The sequence below is a fragment of the Orbicella franksi genome, chromosome 5 (assembly GCF_964199315.1).
Source record: "Orbicella franksi chromosome 5, jaOrbFran1.1, whole genome shotgun sequence".
NCBI classification, from domain to species: domain Eukaryota; kingdom Metazoa; phylum Cnidaria; class Anthozoa; order Scleractinia; family Merulinidae; genus Orbicella; species Orbicella franksi.
The window spans coordinates 22,317,698-22,336,856 of NC_138149.1; the positions used below are offsets into that span (position 1 = coordinate 22,317,698).

Below are 19,159 nucleotides of genomic sequence, written 5' to 3' on the forward strand. Positions count from 1 at the left end.
TATCTATTTCTGATTTTGAATTAACGTGAAGTGTTTCAACAGCAGGTATGATCGCTACTTTCCTTGACAGCAATGACTTAAGGAGGCTGGTAACAGTTTCCAGCTCTTTTGTAACAGCTATACTTTGAAGGATGAATGCAACCACTGTTTAACAAGTGATGCTACAATAATTAAGTCCTTGCGGTTGTAGACCCATCTGCCTGTAAACAAAACATGACTTCCGATTATAAGCTCTTCCCGAATACAGGCCCCCTTCTAGTTAAAGCGAGATAAATAAAAAAAACATTTAGAAATGAGCTACAGTAGTGTTGATCGAAATACTTCTTTCATGTACTGGCCGTTAAATTGAACTTTAAAACATTATAATAAATCGAATACATTTTATTTTAACTAGAAGGGGGCCTGTATTCGGGAAGAGCTTATAATCGGAAGTCATGTTTTGTTTACAGGCAGATGGGTCTACAACCGCAAGGACTTATGAGCGGAAGGGCTTATAAGTGGCACTTTACGGTACTTGGTTTATTTTCTTGAATCATTTTATTTGCTGTGTTTGGGAACAAGCTTTAACTATAGGCATTTTCCCGATACTGAAGAGATTAATCAAACAAAAGATACCATTATCAATATAAATAGTACCATTTTAAAAAGCTGAACTATAAATCGTAATCAGTAACAGAACTGAACTGAAGTTGTATTGTTAGTAATAGTAATTAGACTTGGTGAAATACAGTTCGAGGAGTAATGGGGCAAGAACTTCTAATTCGACAAGCGCGTAGCACGATACGAATTTGAAATCACATTGCGACTATGATGAGTAATAGTAACTGGACCGAGTGGAGTACAATTCAGGGAGTAATCGCGCGAGTAATTTCAAAATTGGACTAGCGCGAAGCGAGAGGCCGATTTGAAACTAAGAGCACGATTACTTCTGAATTGTCCGACACGAGGTCCAATTACTAATTAATTGTATCCATAACAAATTTCGAAATTAATAAAGTCTTTTGAGAACTTCTTTTGAGCATATGCTTTGAGCAAAAACGTCTGTAGCGCTTTCCACAAGTCTAAAAAACTGTAGGAAACATCATGGAAGCCTTTAACGCGCCCGATTACGTGACAAATAGGTGCGCAGAGAACCAACAATCACAATCGAGAATTTTGACAGATACGTTTACTCTCTGAATTGTACGACACGAGGTCCAATTACTAATTAATCGTATCAATAACAAATTTGGGCATGAAGAAGCCCCTAAGAGCTTTTTTTTTTTGTTTGGAGCGAAAAACCCAGGAGTAATTTCCATCAATTTTACAAACACCTGGGAAACATTAAGAAGGAAGATATAGAGCGCGCGTAGTTGATGCGCGAATGGCGTAGCTGTCCAATTTTTTGTATCCGATTACAATTTGGGTGTACACAGGAGCCATAATCGGGGACGGAGACCGTAAGTCTCGGGATTCGCGCGCACTTATGATATGGGACAATTTTTCTATTTTTAGAACAAATTGCGCCATCCTGACGTCATATATCCGCGCGGATTCACGCACATGTCGGGGGCTCTCGCGTGGATGTTGTCACGTTGCATGATCAAATGGTGAGAGTTGAGAGATTCTCTTGCGTATTTTTCACAGCGATGGCAGGGAATAAGGCAGGGAATACGAACCAGGGCGCTTATATGTAGTTTTATGCTCTGAGCTAACGGAAAAGTGGGTTTTTCAGGGTCGAAAACAAGACTTCAATCTCGCGCTGGGAATGAATAATAAGATCTGCTCACGCTAGTTGTAAGCTTACGCGCGGCGTCGACAAAACCGGGATCGGACCGGACCGGACCGGACCGGACCAGACCGGATCACGGATCGGATCACGGATCGGATCGCGGATCGGATCACGGATCGGATCACAGAAAAAAAAAAACGTTTTAAAGCAAAAAAAATCAAATCGTTTATAAGATAATAATAAATAAAAAATAAAAGTGGAAAACTAAAATATGTTAAATAAAAATAAGAATCCCGAATTTGACGCAATGACATGTTAATTACAGAGAATGACAAGAGGTCATTTAAAAAGCCACACAAGCGCCTGATTTACGACGAATTTAAATTGTAATGAACAGGCAGATGTAGTTATATTTGAACGTTAGTTGGCTTGAAGCTTGCGTGAACCTTCCATTCTCGTTTTTGAAATTGTTGTTAGTATCAGTAGCTAATTCCCGGCTACTTTTTCGTGTCAGACGTGAGCGTTACAGTTAGCGTTACAGTTAATGAGAAAGCTTACCTACGAAAGCTTAAGGACATGACTTGCTTTAAAGGAGCTACGTCACGATTTGCGCATCTTGAAAAAACTAGCCTAGTTTTTCAAGTTCGTCATTTGCAGTCCTCGTTAATCTTTGCCATCCTTAACGATCCTCATTCCGTTTTCATTTGTTCTTGCCTCTTAAGTGCTTTCTATCCTAGAACACGATCATTTTAAGGTTTTATTCCATATAAAGGCAACTCTTTACGACCCTAAAAATGACTTTAAAAATCGTGACGTAACTCCTAAAATGTTGTCTATTCTCGGGTTGCGTTATCCTTCACACTATCGATGTTATTCCTATATTTTTTTGTAAAACAGCCGTATTTCCTTGAAATACAAATGGTCTGTTTCGTATTATTCCAGAACGAAATATCGTATTCCAAACTCACATCTTGTAAAAGTATAGACTTGTCTCAGAAACGGAAATTGTTTGAAATCATCAGGTGTTTAATATTATTAGTGTTTTTAGTTTTTGTTTCGATTCATACGTTCGTCCTATTATTACCATGCTGACGCGTTTTATGACAGTTTACCTTTGATGCAAGCGAATATACGAAATATCATTTATCTGAACTGCGGAGAAAGATATGAAGACATGATTGATCATCGCAATCAAAACCCAACAGCCTAAAAAAAATTCATCTGTGACCAGCTCCAAGTTGGCTTGATATTATAAAAGAATAAAGGAATATCACACCTGAATTGAATGAAACGTTCTGCTCACAGTAGTCACTCTAGTGTAATTTGCTCAACAAAATTTTGAATTTTGAATCTTGAATTTTGAATTTTGAATTTTTTTTCCTTGATCCGATCCGTGATCCGATCCGTGATCCGGTCCGATCCGATCCAGATTTTGTCGACGCCGAGCTTACGCGTATGTTTTTGCGTTTTTTCTGACTTAAGAATATAGCAAGAAAACTCTCTACTCTGGTATCGAGTTAATTTGTGAGTTTCTCAGACAATGGTTCGTCATAACAAAAACCTGGTTTGATGGTTTCTTATGGTTTCCGCTTGTTTGGTGAGTTTGCAAAAGTTTTTGACTGAAAAGAAAGTCTGACGCGTACAATTAGCTCATTTGCATAGTGCAGCTCGTGCACTTTCAAGTCCAAGTCGGTGTTTTCAATTGTCAACAAATCTTGAAAAAGATTTCTTTCGTTATCTTTTGTGCTGAGATGCTGTAACAAATTTCACGAACGCAAAAAAGGCTTGTTTCTTTAACATAAGCATAGTGAAGTTTTACACTGCGAAAATGAAAATAGACAAGGAGTTTTGATAACTCGATCAACCAAATCGAAATCGTTATTCCAAGTTGATTAAAGAAAGCGTCATCGTAACTTTACTGATTATTTCTGCTTTATTCACACATTTTCAGCTTAGCTTTTAATATGTTCTCAAACATTTATCAATCTTAAACATATTTAAAAATTGTAGAGTTATTGTTTGAGTTCGATGTACGCTTTCACACGAAAGTGCGGCGGAAGTACAATTTGTCATGTTTACTGACTGTACAAACCACGCATCGGCGGGCGCTCTCATTCATCGACAACAGAGAATTTACTGGATTTTTACACGAATAAAACTGAGCAGTATCTACGGACGTAAAGTTATTGGGCCTTGATGAAACATCAAGCGTTGTTTACAATTCAAGCGAAACTCAAACTAGCACTGAATTATTTTGTTTTACTTTTCAGTCGCGATAGACTGACAAATTCCTCGCAAGCGTGTGGCAAGAGGAACTAGGAAACTATGAAGTCCTGAAACTCTGCTATATCTAAATACATCCAGCTAGTTTTTTGCTGTGTAATGGAAAAGCGGTTAACCTTCAACATATGTGAAATTTAAAGTGGAGTAATATACAGCTCATGTACAAGAAGCATCCGTCGGAACACAACTAGGTCAGCGATATATATAAGCTTACAGCGGAACATACCTAAATTCGACACTGTCTTACTTCACTCAAACTGGAGCAGCTTACGACGAAAATACTTAAGCAAAATTCCAACAGACGTAAACGCGTTGAGTTGTGGGCCAAAAACATGAAAAATTTCGGGAATTTCGGACGCCATTTCCCCCGCGCGGCATCCGCAAAAATTCTCGCAGCATGTACGCGCGTGTGCCGCAGGCGATGGCGCAATTTGTTCTAAAAATAGAATTATTGTCCCATATCATAGGGACAACCCCAATTCTAGAAATGGCGAGCGCTTCCGGTCTCCGTCCCCGATTATGGCTCCCGGTGTACACCAAGTTATCGTCCGCTAATAGAGTATTTTCACATGACGTCACGGCAGCCATAGCAGTGTTTGACAAAACAGTCCGCCGCAGCGGCCATGTTGATGTACCAAACCAATCCTGTGGGAGTTGAACTCTTTTCTCGTGTAAACACTTTCTATGGTTCCAAACATTTGCATGGCAGCTGACCACGTAAATGGAAACGCTCCATTACGTGACAAAGAGTCTCGCCGAGAACCAATCACATTTGTGCATTTTGCAAACGATAGATTAATAAATTTTGTTATAGCTTTGATTGTACCGTAATATCCTAACGGTAAAGTCTGGCCTATGAATCTCGTAAAACGTACGGCTCTTCATTCCAAGTGTTTCATTAGCAAATTCTCGGTCTCAATTTCTTTAAAATTGTTTGGAAGCACAAAATGCAAAATGCTTAAGGTATCAGTATATCCAAAATGACCAACACGCTTTAGCGGCGCATTACTATCAGTTGTTTAACAAAAAGCGAAGATACATTCATTTTCATTATTACCTTTTTACCGTCCAATGGAAAAGGCTTAGGGATGCCGTAGGCTGAATTGTAAACAACGAAAAAGCGTGGTAGCATGCAACCCGCTCGAGAAAATCAGAAAGGAAGTCATCGTGGCTTCTGCGTTTATGTCTGATTCTTGCCGTTCTTCTTGAAAGGTTTATTTTCTTCTTGAAAGGTTTTTATTTTCTTCTTCCCTTTCGCTTTCCTTAATCTGTGCAAAAAAATTTCTCCTCTTCAAATTACGATCCATCGACGCTTGCGGCTACCGCCTCGGCCCAATTCTTACTGAAAGATTTTGACGCCTTCTTCCGTTGGAGTGCCTTCTTCGCATTAGAAAAAGAACACGACCTTTCGTGTTCCTTCTTTGACGGCATGAAAAGTATTAGCTAACAATTTGCCAAACCAAAAACCGTAGAACTACACGCGGAAGACCCAACACGAAATTCTCTCGCAACAGCGAACCCTTTGTGCACGTGCCACATGACTTTTACTCTATCCCACAACTGAGTGACAACCTGATGACAGCTATGAATTAGAAGCAATAGACAGAAAGAATCGAGTTTCATTCATAACTTTGTTAACCATAAATTTTTTGCCGTCAAATTTTGTTTCAACTGAAAAATCTATCAAAAAATACCGAAAATTGAGTACTTTGGAATATACTGATAACTTAAGAAAATTGAAGTAATGTAAGGATACCCATCGCACTTTGTAAATCGTTCAGAGTATTCTGCAAAGTCTACTTCTAACACGGCGGTGCTGTTTTTGCTCCATAACTCCTGAAGGTTTGTTACTCTCAGAGAACGGTGGTAGCGCAACTGACGCCTGCTCAGCAGTAACCATGTTTTCAAGGGCATTTGAGACATCATCATGGGGTGGTTTCACCTTTTTTCTTCGAATGTTTGAAGCACCATGATGAAACTCCTTGGCCTTTTCAAAGTCGCCTAACTGTTGGTAAACAGAACCCAACTTACTGTAAGTTGTTGCAACATCGACATGCTCTGGTCCGAGCTTCTTCAGATAAATATTTAGAGCACGATGCTGAAACTCCTTGGCCTGTTCAAAGTCGCCTAACCGTTGGTAAACAGAACCCAAGTTACCGTAAGTAGCTGCAACATCGACATGCTCTGGTCCGAGCTTCTTCAGTTGAATATTTAGAGCACGATGCTGAAACTCCTTGGCCTGTTCAAAGTCGCCTAACTGTTGGTAAACACAACCCAAGTTACTGTAAGTAGTTGCAACATCGACATGCTCTGGTCCGAGCTTCTTCAGATAAATATTTAGAGCACGATGATGAAACTCCTTGGCCTGTTCAAAGTCGCCTAACTGTTGGTAAACAGAACCCAAGTTACTGTAAGTAGTTGCAACATCGACATGCTCTGGTCCGAGCTTCTTCAGTTTAATATTTAGAGCACGATGCTGAAACTCCTTGGCCTGTTCAAAGTCGCCTAACTGTTGGTAAACACAACCCAACTTACTGTAAGTTGTTGCAACATCGACATGCTCTGGTCCGAGCTTCTTCAGTCGAATATTTAGAGCACGATGCTGAAACTCCGTGGCCTGTTCAAAGTCGCCTAACTGTTGGTAAACAGAACCCAAGTTACTGTAAGTAGTTGCAACATCGACATGCTCTGGTCCGAGGGTCTTCATGGAAACATCAAGATCACGATGATGAAACTCCTTGGCCTGTTCAAAGTCGCCTAACTGTTGGTAAACACAACCCAAGTTACTGTAAGTAGTTGCAACATGGACATGCTCTGGTCTGAGCTTCTTCAGATAAATATTTAGAGCACGATGATGAAACTCCTTGGCCTGTTCAAAGTCGCCTAACTGTTGGTAAACAGAACCCAAGTGACTGTAAGTAGTTGCAACATCGACATGCTCTGGTCCGAGCTTCTTCAGTTTAATATTTAGAGCACGATGCTGAAACTCCTTGGCCTGTTCAAAGTCGCCCAACTGTTGGTAAACAGAACCCAAGTGACTGTAAGTAGTTGCAACATGGACATGCTCTGGTCCGAGCTTCTTCAGATAAATATTTAGAGCACGATGCTGAAACTCCTTGGCCTGTTCAAAGTCGCCTAACTGTTGGTAAACACAACCCAAGTTACTGTAAGTAGTTGCAACATCGACATGCTCTGGTCCGAGCTTCTTCAGTTTAATATTTAGAGCACGATGCTGAAACTCCTTGGCCTGTTCAAAGTCGCCTAACTGTTGGTAAACAGAACCCAAGTGACTGTAAGTAGTTGCAACATCGACATGCTCTGGTCCGAGGGTCTTCATGGAAACATCAAGATCACGATGATGAAACTCCTTGGCCTGTTCAAAGTCGCCTAACTGTTGGTAAACAGAACCCAAGTCACTGTAAGTAGTTGCAACATCGACATGCTCTGGTCCGAGCTTCTTCAGTTTAATATTTAGAGCACGATGCTGAAACTCCTTGGCCTGTTCAAAGTCGCCTAACTTTTGGTAAACAGAACCCAAGTAACCGCAAATATTAGCAACATCGACATTGTCAGGCTCGTTCTTTTCTAGAAAAGTCTCTAAAGAATATTCATAGTATTTTCTTGCCGAATTAAAGTCGCAATGATGTTCACAAGTTTGGCCGAGCTTCAACATCTCAATTCCAGTTTTAATGATGCGAGGAATGTTTTCATTTTCAATTTTCATAATCAAGCATTTTAAATGCGAAGCAACACGTTTGGTTTTTACAACAGCATCAATGTATAGCCACTGATTCTCTGGTAATGAATCGTCTATGAACTGGCTGAAAGCTGTAATTGCCCCACTCACGGCTTCGTGCTGCGCACTCTTAGGATATTCCTTTATTGAGGACTGGATAACATCACGCACAACCTGATGCAGGCCAATGTAGATGTCACCATCCTCCTCTTCAAGTAAAATCAGGGAACATCTTTGGAGCCTCATGATGATCATCTCTTTATCTTGAATTTTTTCATCTACAGTGAGAATGTAATTAATCACGATGTCTTGACTAAGAAGTTCGGGTGCGCACAAGGAAAGGAAATTGAGCGTGTGATTGATGACTTTGTCCGATTGCACAATTTCGTTAACAGCTAATGTTGTTGCTTCTGTCATGGATTTTGGGTAGCTTGGATTGGTGTCAGCAAGAATGGTCTCAGTGGTTAAACGCTGGCCCTTTCCTATTTTCTCTAGGTATTCGTTCCAGCCAAAATGTGAGGTTTTGCTCTGTCGAAGTTGCTTAACATAGGTAGCGGCGCTTGCTAGTGCAAGAGGCTGGAAGTCTAATGCTTCGGCAACCTTTCTTTCCATATCGCTGTCGGCGATGCCTGAGAGATTGGCTAATAAAGAACCGGCATCGTCAGGCTTCATACCCTTTTTCACAGAGATGTGACCAATCAACGAGCTTGGTAATGGGATCGACGCAGTGTCCTGTGTCGTTATGAGCAGTTGTCCTCTTGCCCACCGCTCGTTTCCGGGTCCTGGCAAATGAATAAGCACTTGAGAAATGCTTTTGACGTTATCAGCTACTAGTAGCCACGACGAGTAAGAAGTAACTTTTGTGCTTATCAGCGCCTCCAGATGGATAATCTTCTCGTCTGCCTTCAAATCCTTGGATTGAAAGATGTTTGTGACTGCATATTCCGGACACTTCAAATGGCGAGCAAACGAGAAATACGATTCCAGTAGTGTGTCTAGACTTTCAGCATTTAAAGTCATCACAAAAGCATTAGCGTTGGGATCTTTTTGGGCATGGTCGAAAAATTGCCTCGCTACCAGACCGGCCAGCTGAGATTTACCACTTCCAGGATTCCCGGAGATGTACAGGTGACTTAGGGTTTTTTCAGCAGCCTGCTTAAGCTTTTTGAGCTGTTGCGTAATTTCAACTACCTCACTGTTTCGGCCAGCGATGTCGTGTGAAGGTTTCGGGGGAAGAATGCAAAATGAGGGAGTGTCATTTTGTAATTGATCCTCAAGGACTTGTAGTTGCTCTTCTCTTTGCTGCAGCTGATCAACAAGGTCCTGTCGTTGTACGTCTTTGATCTGTAGCTGATCCACAAGAATCTTTCGCTGGTCTTCATTTTCCTCGAGTTGATCTTCTAAGCTCTTTCGTTGTTCTTCATTTTCCTTTAGCTGATCTTCAAGACCCTGCCGATGCTCTTTCTCAACATGTAGTTGATTTTCAAGGCTCTTTCGTTGTTGTTCCCTTTCTGGTAACTGATCTGTAAGGTTTTGCCGTTTTTCTTCCTTCTCTTGTAGCTGGTGTGCAAGGCTTTTTCGTTGCTCTTCGGTTTCCTTTAGCTGATCTTTAAGGCCCTGTTGTTGTTTTTCTTTTTCCTGTAGTTCTTTGTTTAGGTCCTGAACTTTGTTTAAGATATCTCTTAACTCCTCTGTGGGAAACGTTGTCTGGTTTGCGAGGTCTTGAATTTGCACAGTGGAAAGACCGAGTCCTTGAAATGCAGCACGAACTTTGCGCATAGCATTTTGAAAGTCTCCATCTGAGAGCTGGCCTTGTGGCATATGAGCAAATTCTTCATTCCGAAATCTTCTGAGATCATCCACACTTGATTCCACAACAGGATTCAGTGTGTGGCCAATACAATCAGAGAAAAGAATAGCGTAAAAGAGCATGGTACAATCCCATTCAGATCTATTTCCGTTGGTCATGGTTTTCAAGAGATGCGCATTTCGTCTTTGGTTTCTCGGGGACTCCGCGTTGTAAAAGTCCATTCCATTCCGCGGCTCGTCTTTCCATTCTCCCATTGTTGCTGTGTAACGATTGTCCCATTCTTGTTTGAAGATTGATCGGAGATTTTCAGGTAGAATATCAGTGGCAACATAACAAATCCTATAGTAGTTCAGTTGCTCTGAAGTGTATTCTGATGCAGTGGCCATTTTTTAGTCATTTGGAGTTGGAACCCTTAGTAAAAAGTGAAACTCTTCATTAGCAAATTACACAACCCATAACCAACCTATATCAGCTTAAAAAATTGCAAACAAATCTCTGAGAAATTTGTGTTTATTGCCGAGTGGCCATCAATACAAATCATGATAATGTCCTGATCTATATCAAATATCCCTCCCTCGCCTAAAGTCGAAGGAAAAGTGACCAAGAAATCTGTCAGCCAAGTAGACGTCGACGTACGTTTGATTTGCAACTGTTTGATACAGACGGAAGATTCGAGTCTGGAGTGAGTGTTGTACTCTAACTGATAAATTTGAACTCACCAAGAAACACATCTGATCTACAAAACACAAATGTGACATGCAAATCGAAACAAGCTTGAGCGATGGATGGAGGTCATTGTTGCAGCTGTTGAGAAAGTACAAGATCCTCGAGCAGATCGGATGGAAACCATTAGCAGCTTCTTGACTTGATCAAAAAGGTGAGCTGTCTGAAATCGCTATTTTGTTTTCCCTTTTACTTTTGTTTTGGTATCATAGTTTCTTTTACTGTGGATAATAAAATAATAAGGAAATCTAGTGAGAGGGAAGTTGTGTTTTACGGTTTTGTTCTTCGGCTGTAAATGGTAGCGATATAAGAATATAGTCCAACATTGAGGTTAAAGCTAAAGAATAATCCAATCACAGTTTTAAAATAACTAACGGTATTTTTACACGACTCTTGACTTAACCTAATTGGAAATAAATCCTGTGCCCTTCTGTTGCTAAATGATACATGTAGGTCTTTCAATATTTTTTTTCTTTTTCTTTTTCTTCCAAAAGGTATTTATGGTAATTTGCCTGAAACGGAAAAGCCATACTGTTTGAGTTTTAATAAATAATATAGAGTAAAGGATGCCATATCTTGAAAAATGTGTAGTCACATATTTTGAAGAGTTAGGTATTGGAGTTAATTATGTATCACGTTCACGAATAGATACACTAGTCTTGTCTGCAATTTACTGATTATGAGGAACATGTAGTTGAGGTATATATACTAACAGTGTTATTATTTTGGTAATAATATTATAGTTATATAATAATTCGTTGTAAATGATGATCATAATTATTATGATCTTAATTCATACCCTCTTTTATTCTGTTTGTAGGACACTGAAATGGTTTAACGTATTGACCTTACTTCACATATTCAGCGTCAAACCTTGTCAGTGTAAACAAGTGCAGTTTGGCTATATTCAAACAACATTTATTCACATGGACCACAATACTGCGAATCATAATTTCCAGATTTGTACCGTCTGAGTCAGCAAAAGCTTACACCAAACATGTACTGACAGAACAAAACAATTTTCAATGCATGGTCATTGCAGTCATCCTGCCCTTTACACTGATCATGTGCATCAGATCAAAATGATAGCAATTGTTGTCTTATTGGCTATAATTTGCACGAGAAATCATATGGTCAATGTCAATAAGTATCAGCTGCATTATCCAGATATATTACATAATTATAATTATAATTTTTTATAATTATATATATTGTCCAGATATATTTGTGATGTCACAAGACTGTGCAGTTGAAGCAGTCTCTCTTGGCTGTTTAGCATAGTGTACTGTAATGTGTCATTTAAGGTAATTCCTCTGAAATAAAAGTGACAATAGATTTTTGTTCAAGCTTTGTCCACTGAATATTTGTCATATGAAAACTTCAATTTTGAAATAAAAAAGGGGGTGCCCATGCTCATTAAGGAGCAGTGAGGCATTGAAAATGCCTCATTTTGGCATTATTTAATGCTTATTATAAAAACGCATTCCCAGTAATTGTAAAATCTTTGTGAGCCCAGACTCATAAGAAAACGCATTAAACTACAGTCAATACATTGTGTCGGACACAAATAAACATTTTAAGTTTGATTCAGACAGAAAGCTAAATCCTTGATTAAAAATTTGAACCAAATTTCTTGACGTGGTTACCGACTGCAAAATAGAAAAGACCACAGTGTATCTGCTATTTTTCTTATTTATTCAATTTTCAGCCCTAGAAATTAGGTCAGTCTTTCCTCACGCGAAGTTCATGATTAATTGATTACAACGACTGGAAAAAAAATTGGGGTGCCCGTGCTCGTTGGTGAGCTACAGCCATTTTTCAACTGAAAGAGCTCAATATCAAGGCAAATCCGTCATGTTTTCAATATGCGCGTACACGAGCGTACGCTAATGACGCCATAAATTATGTGCAGTAAGGATGCGCAATGCAAATGTGAGGAATCACCTTAAGCTGTACAAATCGAATACGAAATTTTGATAACAGACACCCAATTGATAATCTAAAACTGGAGAAATACATTTAGGAGAATGTGCATTTAAGGTATCAACATTGTCATCTAAGGAACTCAACTGAGATCTTTCCTCGTGAAATGATATTGACATACCGTAAATCTTCGAATAAGCGCCCGGGGCGCTTATTTCAAATTTAGGAGAAGACGGGGGACGCTTATTCGAGGGGGGCGCTTAATCGAGGGGAGGGGGGGGGGGCTCTCGTGTTCACATGTATTAATTATCAATGTCGATTCCTTCCTCATCCTCATCGATGTCAACGACGTGAAATTCATCGACTGCATCTTCTTCATCAGACTGTGTCAGTCCCTCAAAAGGGTCTTCTCTCTCTTGGGGAACTACGTGATTTAATCCCTTCAGCCGGTCTAGGCCTGCTGCGCAAGGTTGGCTTGGCGTTAGGCAATGAATTTGAGCATCTTCACTGTCATCTGTTGTAACGGTCAGTGCACAGTGCTTGAAGGAGTCGATCACAAGTTGCTTGTCAAGGCTATCCCAAGCTGCCAGAATCCAGTCCACTATCATCTCTCTTGGGGGACCCCTCATATTGCCATTTGCTGTGAACTCGTGAATGCCGTCCGCCATCCAGTCGTCGTATTTTTCTCTGACGTACTTCTTGAAGGGTTTGTTCCATGAGACATCCGGTGCCTGTATGTATTTGGTGCAGCCACCAGGAATAATGACGGTATCAACCCTGCTGATCCGCAACTCCTCCCTGACCGTGTCAGCTAAATGACGACGAAACGCATCCCAACCCAACAAGCGCTGTCTAGTAAATGACAATCTGCCCAACACATTTTGAACCCAGGATTTGGTCAGCTCTTCATTCATCCAAACATTTGCTGATGACGCGATGTAACACCTTCCTGTCTATTTATCATTAAGGCGTTTTACTTCGCGCTTAGCACGAGCAAAAACTATCATCGATTTCAGTTTGGTTCCATCGGCTTTTACGGTAAGGTAAATTGATATTCGGACCTTTTCGTGCCCTGTGGTCTTCATTCCGGTTGTTTGTGCTCTTGTTCTGTCAACAGTTGTGTCTGACCACAGGTAGCCCAAGCTCCTTTGGGGACCGTCAACATGACATTGCGTAACAGCGTTATTATAAGAGTTTATATGGGAATATGTTCTGCCACAGGGGTCTCATCCATTGTCACGATATCACTGTCTTGATAACCATGTTTCATTTTAGGCCTCCCTACATTCAAAATATAAGATATAAGCTTGTCGATGAGATTGGATCTTCTTGTGCTTTTGTGATCTTTCTTCTAAGGGTTAAACCATTCCTAGCCATAAACTTCGCAAGCCAACCGTGACTGGCATTGAAGTCCTTACGCTCGCCGCCATTGGCACTTTTTTCTTCACGCATTGACTTCGCTTTCGCCATAATTAACTTTCTTGAGACTCTTCTTCTTTCGTAAATCCACTCAAGTAATTGTTCCTCAAGATCTTCATCGAAGGGTTTACGACCCACGTGTTTTCTTAAGTTGTAGTTCACGCTTTTCCTTCTGAGCCCGCCACTTTCGAATTCACTTTGGGGCGACTTTAAATTTAGAAGCTGCATGGCGATTACCATATTTCTCAGCAAACTGGACCGCTTTCATCTTCAATGGCAAGGAGTATTACTTGTTTTTCTTTACCTTGCGAGAGGTGACTAACGAGTTCTGATCCTCCATGTTCGCAACATGTGAGCTTTCGCAGCTGACATGTAAATTTTATCTTGTCGGCACGGTATTTGTTCACGTTGTCAAATGAAATAAGAGACCCAAAATTTCCAGTGTTGTCGTAGCTGAATGCCAGAACGATGGCTTGAGGAAGCTCTGCTGTTTTAACTTGGCAAAACCGATATAGCATTAAATTTTCGACCGTCATCCGCGGACATCGCGTTTATAAAGCTGGATGGACACCATGGTGAAGTACTTATTTGCAGTAAAGATAGCAGGGAAGAAGCCAGGAAGTATGATGACAACGCGATCGGAACATACAAAGTCAGCCACGTGCGTGGTACTGAAAGTATGCAGCTTGTTAGCCATGTATCAATAGAACTGTCCTTCATCATTCGCTGTTTACTCCAAGCGCAGCCAAGTAACTGTATAACTGTTCAAGTGACTGGTCCTCGTAAACTAGAGAATGGCCTTGTTGTCCCTGGACAATTTACAGCCTACACCAAGAGTATGGCAATTGGGAAACGATTGAAAGAACAGGTTTTGCATGTGAAGGATCTATGCAAATATAAGGATCTAGAAATTGTAGGATGCAGCTTAGAAGAAAAGAAACTGATTTCCTGTATTGTAAAGATGTAGTTAAAATTACTAATGACTGAATAAAAAAGGCTGGACGAGAGTGATTAAACACGACGAAAGCTATACATTCTTTGTTGTCTCATTGCTCGTCCACAAAATGAGGGGAGGGGAGGGGAGGGGGGCGCTTATTTTAAATTTGGCCAATAGCAGGGGCGCTTATTCGAAGGGGGCGCTTATTCGAGGTGGGGGGGGGGGGGGCGCTTATTTGAAGATTTACGGTAACCAAGAAATGTTAAGTGTATGTTTTGTTCTGACTTCCACATATGGATGTGACTATAAAATGGCGAATGGGTCTGCAATGCAGCCAATAAGCATGTCTAAATGGCTGATAACTGGAGGTCAGGAAAACGAAAAAATTCTTTTGGTATCATACTGATTTTTAGCTTCATTGCATGGATCACAGGCGAAAGGAACAACAGCACCGTAACAAAATATTTCACTCACTTCCACCACTCCCCTGTTCTTTCATCCATTTCTTCACCCCGTTTCACTCCTGCCAATTTTTCTCACGCAACACACATTCTGTATCACTTTTAGTTACTTTTATTTACATTATATATCTATTAATTTGTTTTGCAATGTTCAGGAAAGCCAAGACATTGTTAATTAAACGTCATCGTTTTTGCATGCATTGCGTGCCTTTTATTATTCGAAAGATGCATAATCCACAGAGACGGATTATGCAACTGCTGTTTTATGCTGGGACAAATGATTCGTCTTGACGTATAATTGTAGTTAAGTATACTGTAATTTGTCGTTATTGTAGCGTTAACTAGAAACAAATGGTAAACTCTCCCTACCCCACCTTACTGATAGGACGGGTAGAATGACAATTCAGGGACTGGATTATGTTAAACGATAGTGACGGGGTCAATTTGCATATCATATTTATATCTCTTCTCTTCAGTTCTTACCATGTTGTGACCGAGAGTAAAGAAAACGCTGCGATGTGTCTTCCTCCTAAAATAGTAAGTTTGTTCCGTCTGCATGGTGGATGTCTCTGATCTTGCCCCATGCTTTTGGCCTCAGAAATATTCTCTCTCCTTCGAAAAGGCTGTATATCATTCACTTTCAAGGGCGCTTCAAAAATAAAGGACCGACTGACTCTGTCTGCAAGCATTTCTGTTCAGTTGAACACTGCGTAGCCTGCGCAGCACGCGTTCTTTACGAATAAGACTCTTTTCTCTGCTCTCGTTTCAGTTTCGTGCGCTCCTCAAAAGTGGGAGTGTTTGCTAGATGCATGCTGAACAGTGCTATATAGAAAAGTCATGGCAGGGTTTGCAGTTAAAATTTAAGTTACTGGCATTTAGCAAACATTTTCGCTCGTCCACACTTTTCCCGAAAAATAGCAGAACCCTAGAATCACTATTGTCTGGATTTCCTTTTCAACACAACACCCCGCCTAGAAACCAAAATGATATATATATTTTTTATCAAAAAACAAAAAGCAAAAGAGGTTATCCTTTCGACACTAAACAAATAACACTCAGTCTTTTTAGTTCCGAAGGGTGCACTCTTTATGGTGATTCCACTGAATTGCACTGCGCATCCTCTACGCACGATTTTCGTTTGATTGCGCAATTTTCGTGTAATTGCGCCATTTTCCTGTCGTTGCGCGCGCACGCACAAGCACGTGCACATACACAGAATTCAAAGATTCCCTACAAGCTCGATATCAAAATAAATGTTCGAACAGCACAAAATATGTAGCTATGGGGGACTAGGAATTCACCGGTTGATCTTGGACTTGTTGCGGCTAAAAGCGAAAGCTAAGCGCGTACACTTTTTGCCTTAAGGTTATCTGTAGCCTCTGGCATGCTTCGATATAGTTAAGGGGGTATGGTACCCTAAAATATCGCGATGTTCATGAAAAATTCAATTTCTTGGAAATACAAGACTTAAGACCCTTGAGGACTTGTCAAAAACATTTTGAAACGATCTTGCCGAATTTCCTTCCAGATGAGTGTGAAATTTAAGGAAAGTACACAGTGGTATAAGTTTTTTCACGTGGCAACGGCCATAGCAACGACTGTTTACTATAAGAACGTGACCAAAAATATAGATTATTTTTAACTTATATGAACGAAAGTAGTTAGAAGAAACTTCTAAGACATGCACAACTCGATTGGTATAATTATTTGTGAAAAGCTTTGCCTCAAATTGCCATCACAGGCTCATTCATTTCCCTTATGACAAGGAATATTTCCCACAACTGCGGTAACGTTTTACGAAATAGGACAACCACTGCACCCCCTCCCCCGAGATCCAATCTGCACCCCCCCCCCCCCACTATTTGTGGCTCGTTAAATGCTTAATACTTCGTGTAAGAAACTTAAAGTGCATTTTTCTCAAAAGTTTACTTTTGTACCTACTGACTTCGCGCCAACATTTCTACTTTGCAAGGTTTTTAAGTAGAGTTTCTGAAACTTGGGCTCATCTAAGACCAATAGTTTCGTGATGATATGAGCCAAAAACATCGTAACATTTTAAGGTCTGTCACGTGACATGAGATGATTTGTCCACTGGGTGTGGTAAAAAAGAAGGTTATTTCCAAATAAAGCTGTAAAAAGCACTGAAAATAAGAGTTAACTGTCAAAACTTAGGTTCATATCACAGAACAAAACAGAAACGTACATGATATGCTTATTTGACAGTCAATTCTTGTTTTGTAAAAGAGCAGGAAGTGTTGGCGTCAATACTATAAAACACTCTTCAATAGGCTGTGGCTGGTTTCTACAGCAACCATTTTGAGTAAAACTCTAGAAATTTAATTTCTCTTCTTGAGTGCAATAGCACACAATTGATCTTTCTTCACCATATTTAAACAAACTTTTTGGTCCATATTGAGGGTACCATAAGACCTTAAGCCGTTATCTCTATCCTACCAGAGGGTTTCAGTATAAATGTTAAAAAACCGTTTTTTCTTTTATTTGACAAAATTTAAGCCAGGCAGTTTTCCTTAAAGTTTACAGAAGAAAGCTTAATATATGTAGTTTACGATGAAAATACAAGTTAAGCGATTTTTTTCTTTTAGGAAGTGTCAGGAGCCGGTAAGGCGTGAAAAGAAAGAAAAGAAAGAAAAAGAAAAATCTCAAGAGGCCGAGTTATTTAGAAAAAGCGTATTTTCAAATAAAATTAATAAACCAGGAAGGCGTCATAATCGCTTAAATAGGCGAAACCGCCAGGGGAAATTTTCGCGGCAAACGCTCATCTCGGAGCTCGTGATTCATGCTATTTGGTATTGCTTATATCGCGCATTTGTTCTTTTGCCTTTGGCTATTTTGCCCGTTTTAGTGTCTTTCTCTTCAGTGCGACAGCGAGATAGAAAACGTGAAGCAATGCGATACTTTTCGCGGGAAATTGTGATCCATTGTCATTGACGCTAGATGTCCCGTTGTTCCATTGGTTTGCGGTTTCATAAGGCGAGATAATCTCCTGTCGTGGCTCGAGTTGTTTACGAATGTTTACGAGTTAAAATCTCGCATTTGATTTTGGGAGGAATACATCCACTTCCAGCGAATTTACAGGGAGGGTATGCGGATTTTCGTGAAATATAAATTTCGCCAGAACATTCCAGGGATAATGAGAAACCAAAGTGTTCAGGAAATTTGGATATTCAACATATTTTTCCTGTAGCTTTCATATACGCAACACGTCTCCCATATTTTTTAGCTACTCCAACTTTAGATGCGGACATCTACACAACCGATCAGAATATCGAAAAAGCCCGACACAGTTTTGTTGATTAAGGCCTTGTGAACAAGACTGTGCAGCCATTTCGCTCGAGTGGCAGCATCCGATAGCCGATAAATTCAATAAAAGAACCCTCGGTCGTTTCACGCCTTACCGGCTCCTAAAAAAAAAAATCGCTTAACTTGTATTTTCATCGTAAACTACATATATTAAGCTTTCTTCTGATATATAGTTTGTTGGGGTTTAATTGAAACTGGCGCGCGTACGAATTTTTTTCCCGAAGGATACCCGCTAAGGTGGGAAGTAACCTTAATGCGACACGTATATGTACGAACTAAGTTTCCAACTTGTGACATTCTGAAACAAACAAGTATATAAAAGCATCACGAGTCTGAAAATAGTAAAAATTTAACAATTCAAAAACTGACTGTGTTCTGAGGCTAAAATACCCGTCTTCCGTGATCAAGGCTGTAATCCATTTTGCCTCAGGTTATATAGGGTTTTTGCCTTGACCCTTACTTCTTAGTATTAGATTTTATCTAGTTGTTTGGGACCAGTTTTAACGCGCCTAGTGTCAATTCTCAACTGTTAGCTTGTGCGTACCTCCCTGTATTGTGAACAAAGACTGTTTTTCGGCTCTGAATTAATGTTAACTTATTCGCTGTCAAACTACTCTATTTTTATTTTAAGGTGGCCAGACATGAGGGGTCATGTTGCAGGGACATGTTGCAGTCACAAAAACGTGTGTAGTATACACTGAGGCGACATGTAGCAGGGATGCGTAGCGTGGACATTTAGCAGGGACAAAATCACAACATTTGCACACACATGAAAATGTTGCGGGAACATGTCCCAGGGATGTGTTGCAGCGACATGTCCCCTCGTGTGAACTAA

General features: G+C 40.2%; 1 protein-coding gene across 1 annotated transcript in view; it reads right to left on the bottom strand.

The window, feature by feature from the left end:
- The window catches only part of LOC145486803 (uncharacterized), a 26,727-nt gene continuing 7,568 nt past the window's right edge, over nucleotides 1-19,159 (bottom strand). Inside the window, exon 2 of the mRNA XM_081465518.1 lies at nucleotides 1-9,951. Coding sequence (XP_081321644.1) covers nucleotides 5,772-9,926 — 4,155 coding nt within the window. The 5' untranslated portion in view covers nucleotides 9,927-9,951 and the 3' untranslated portion in view covers nucleotides 1-5,771. The remainder of the gene's footprint in view (nucleotides 9,952-19,159) is intronic.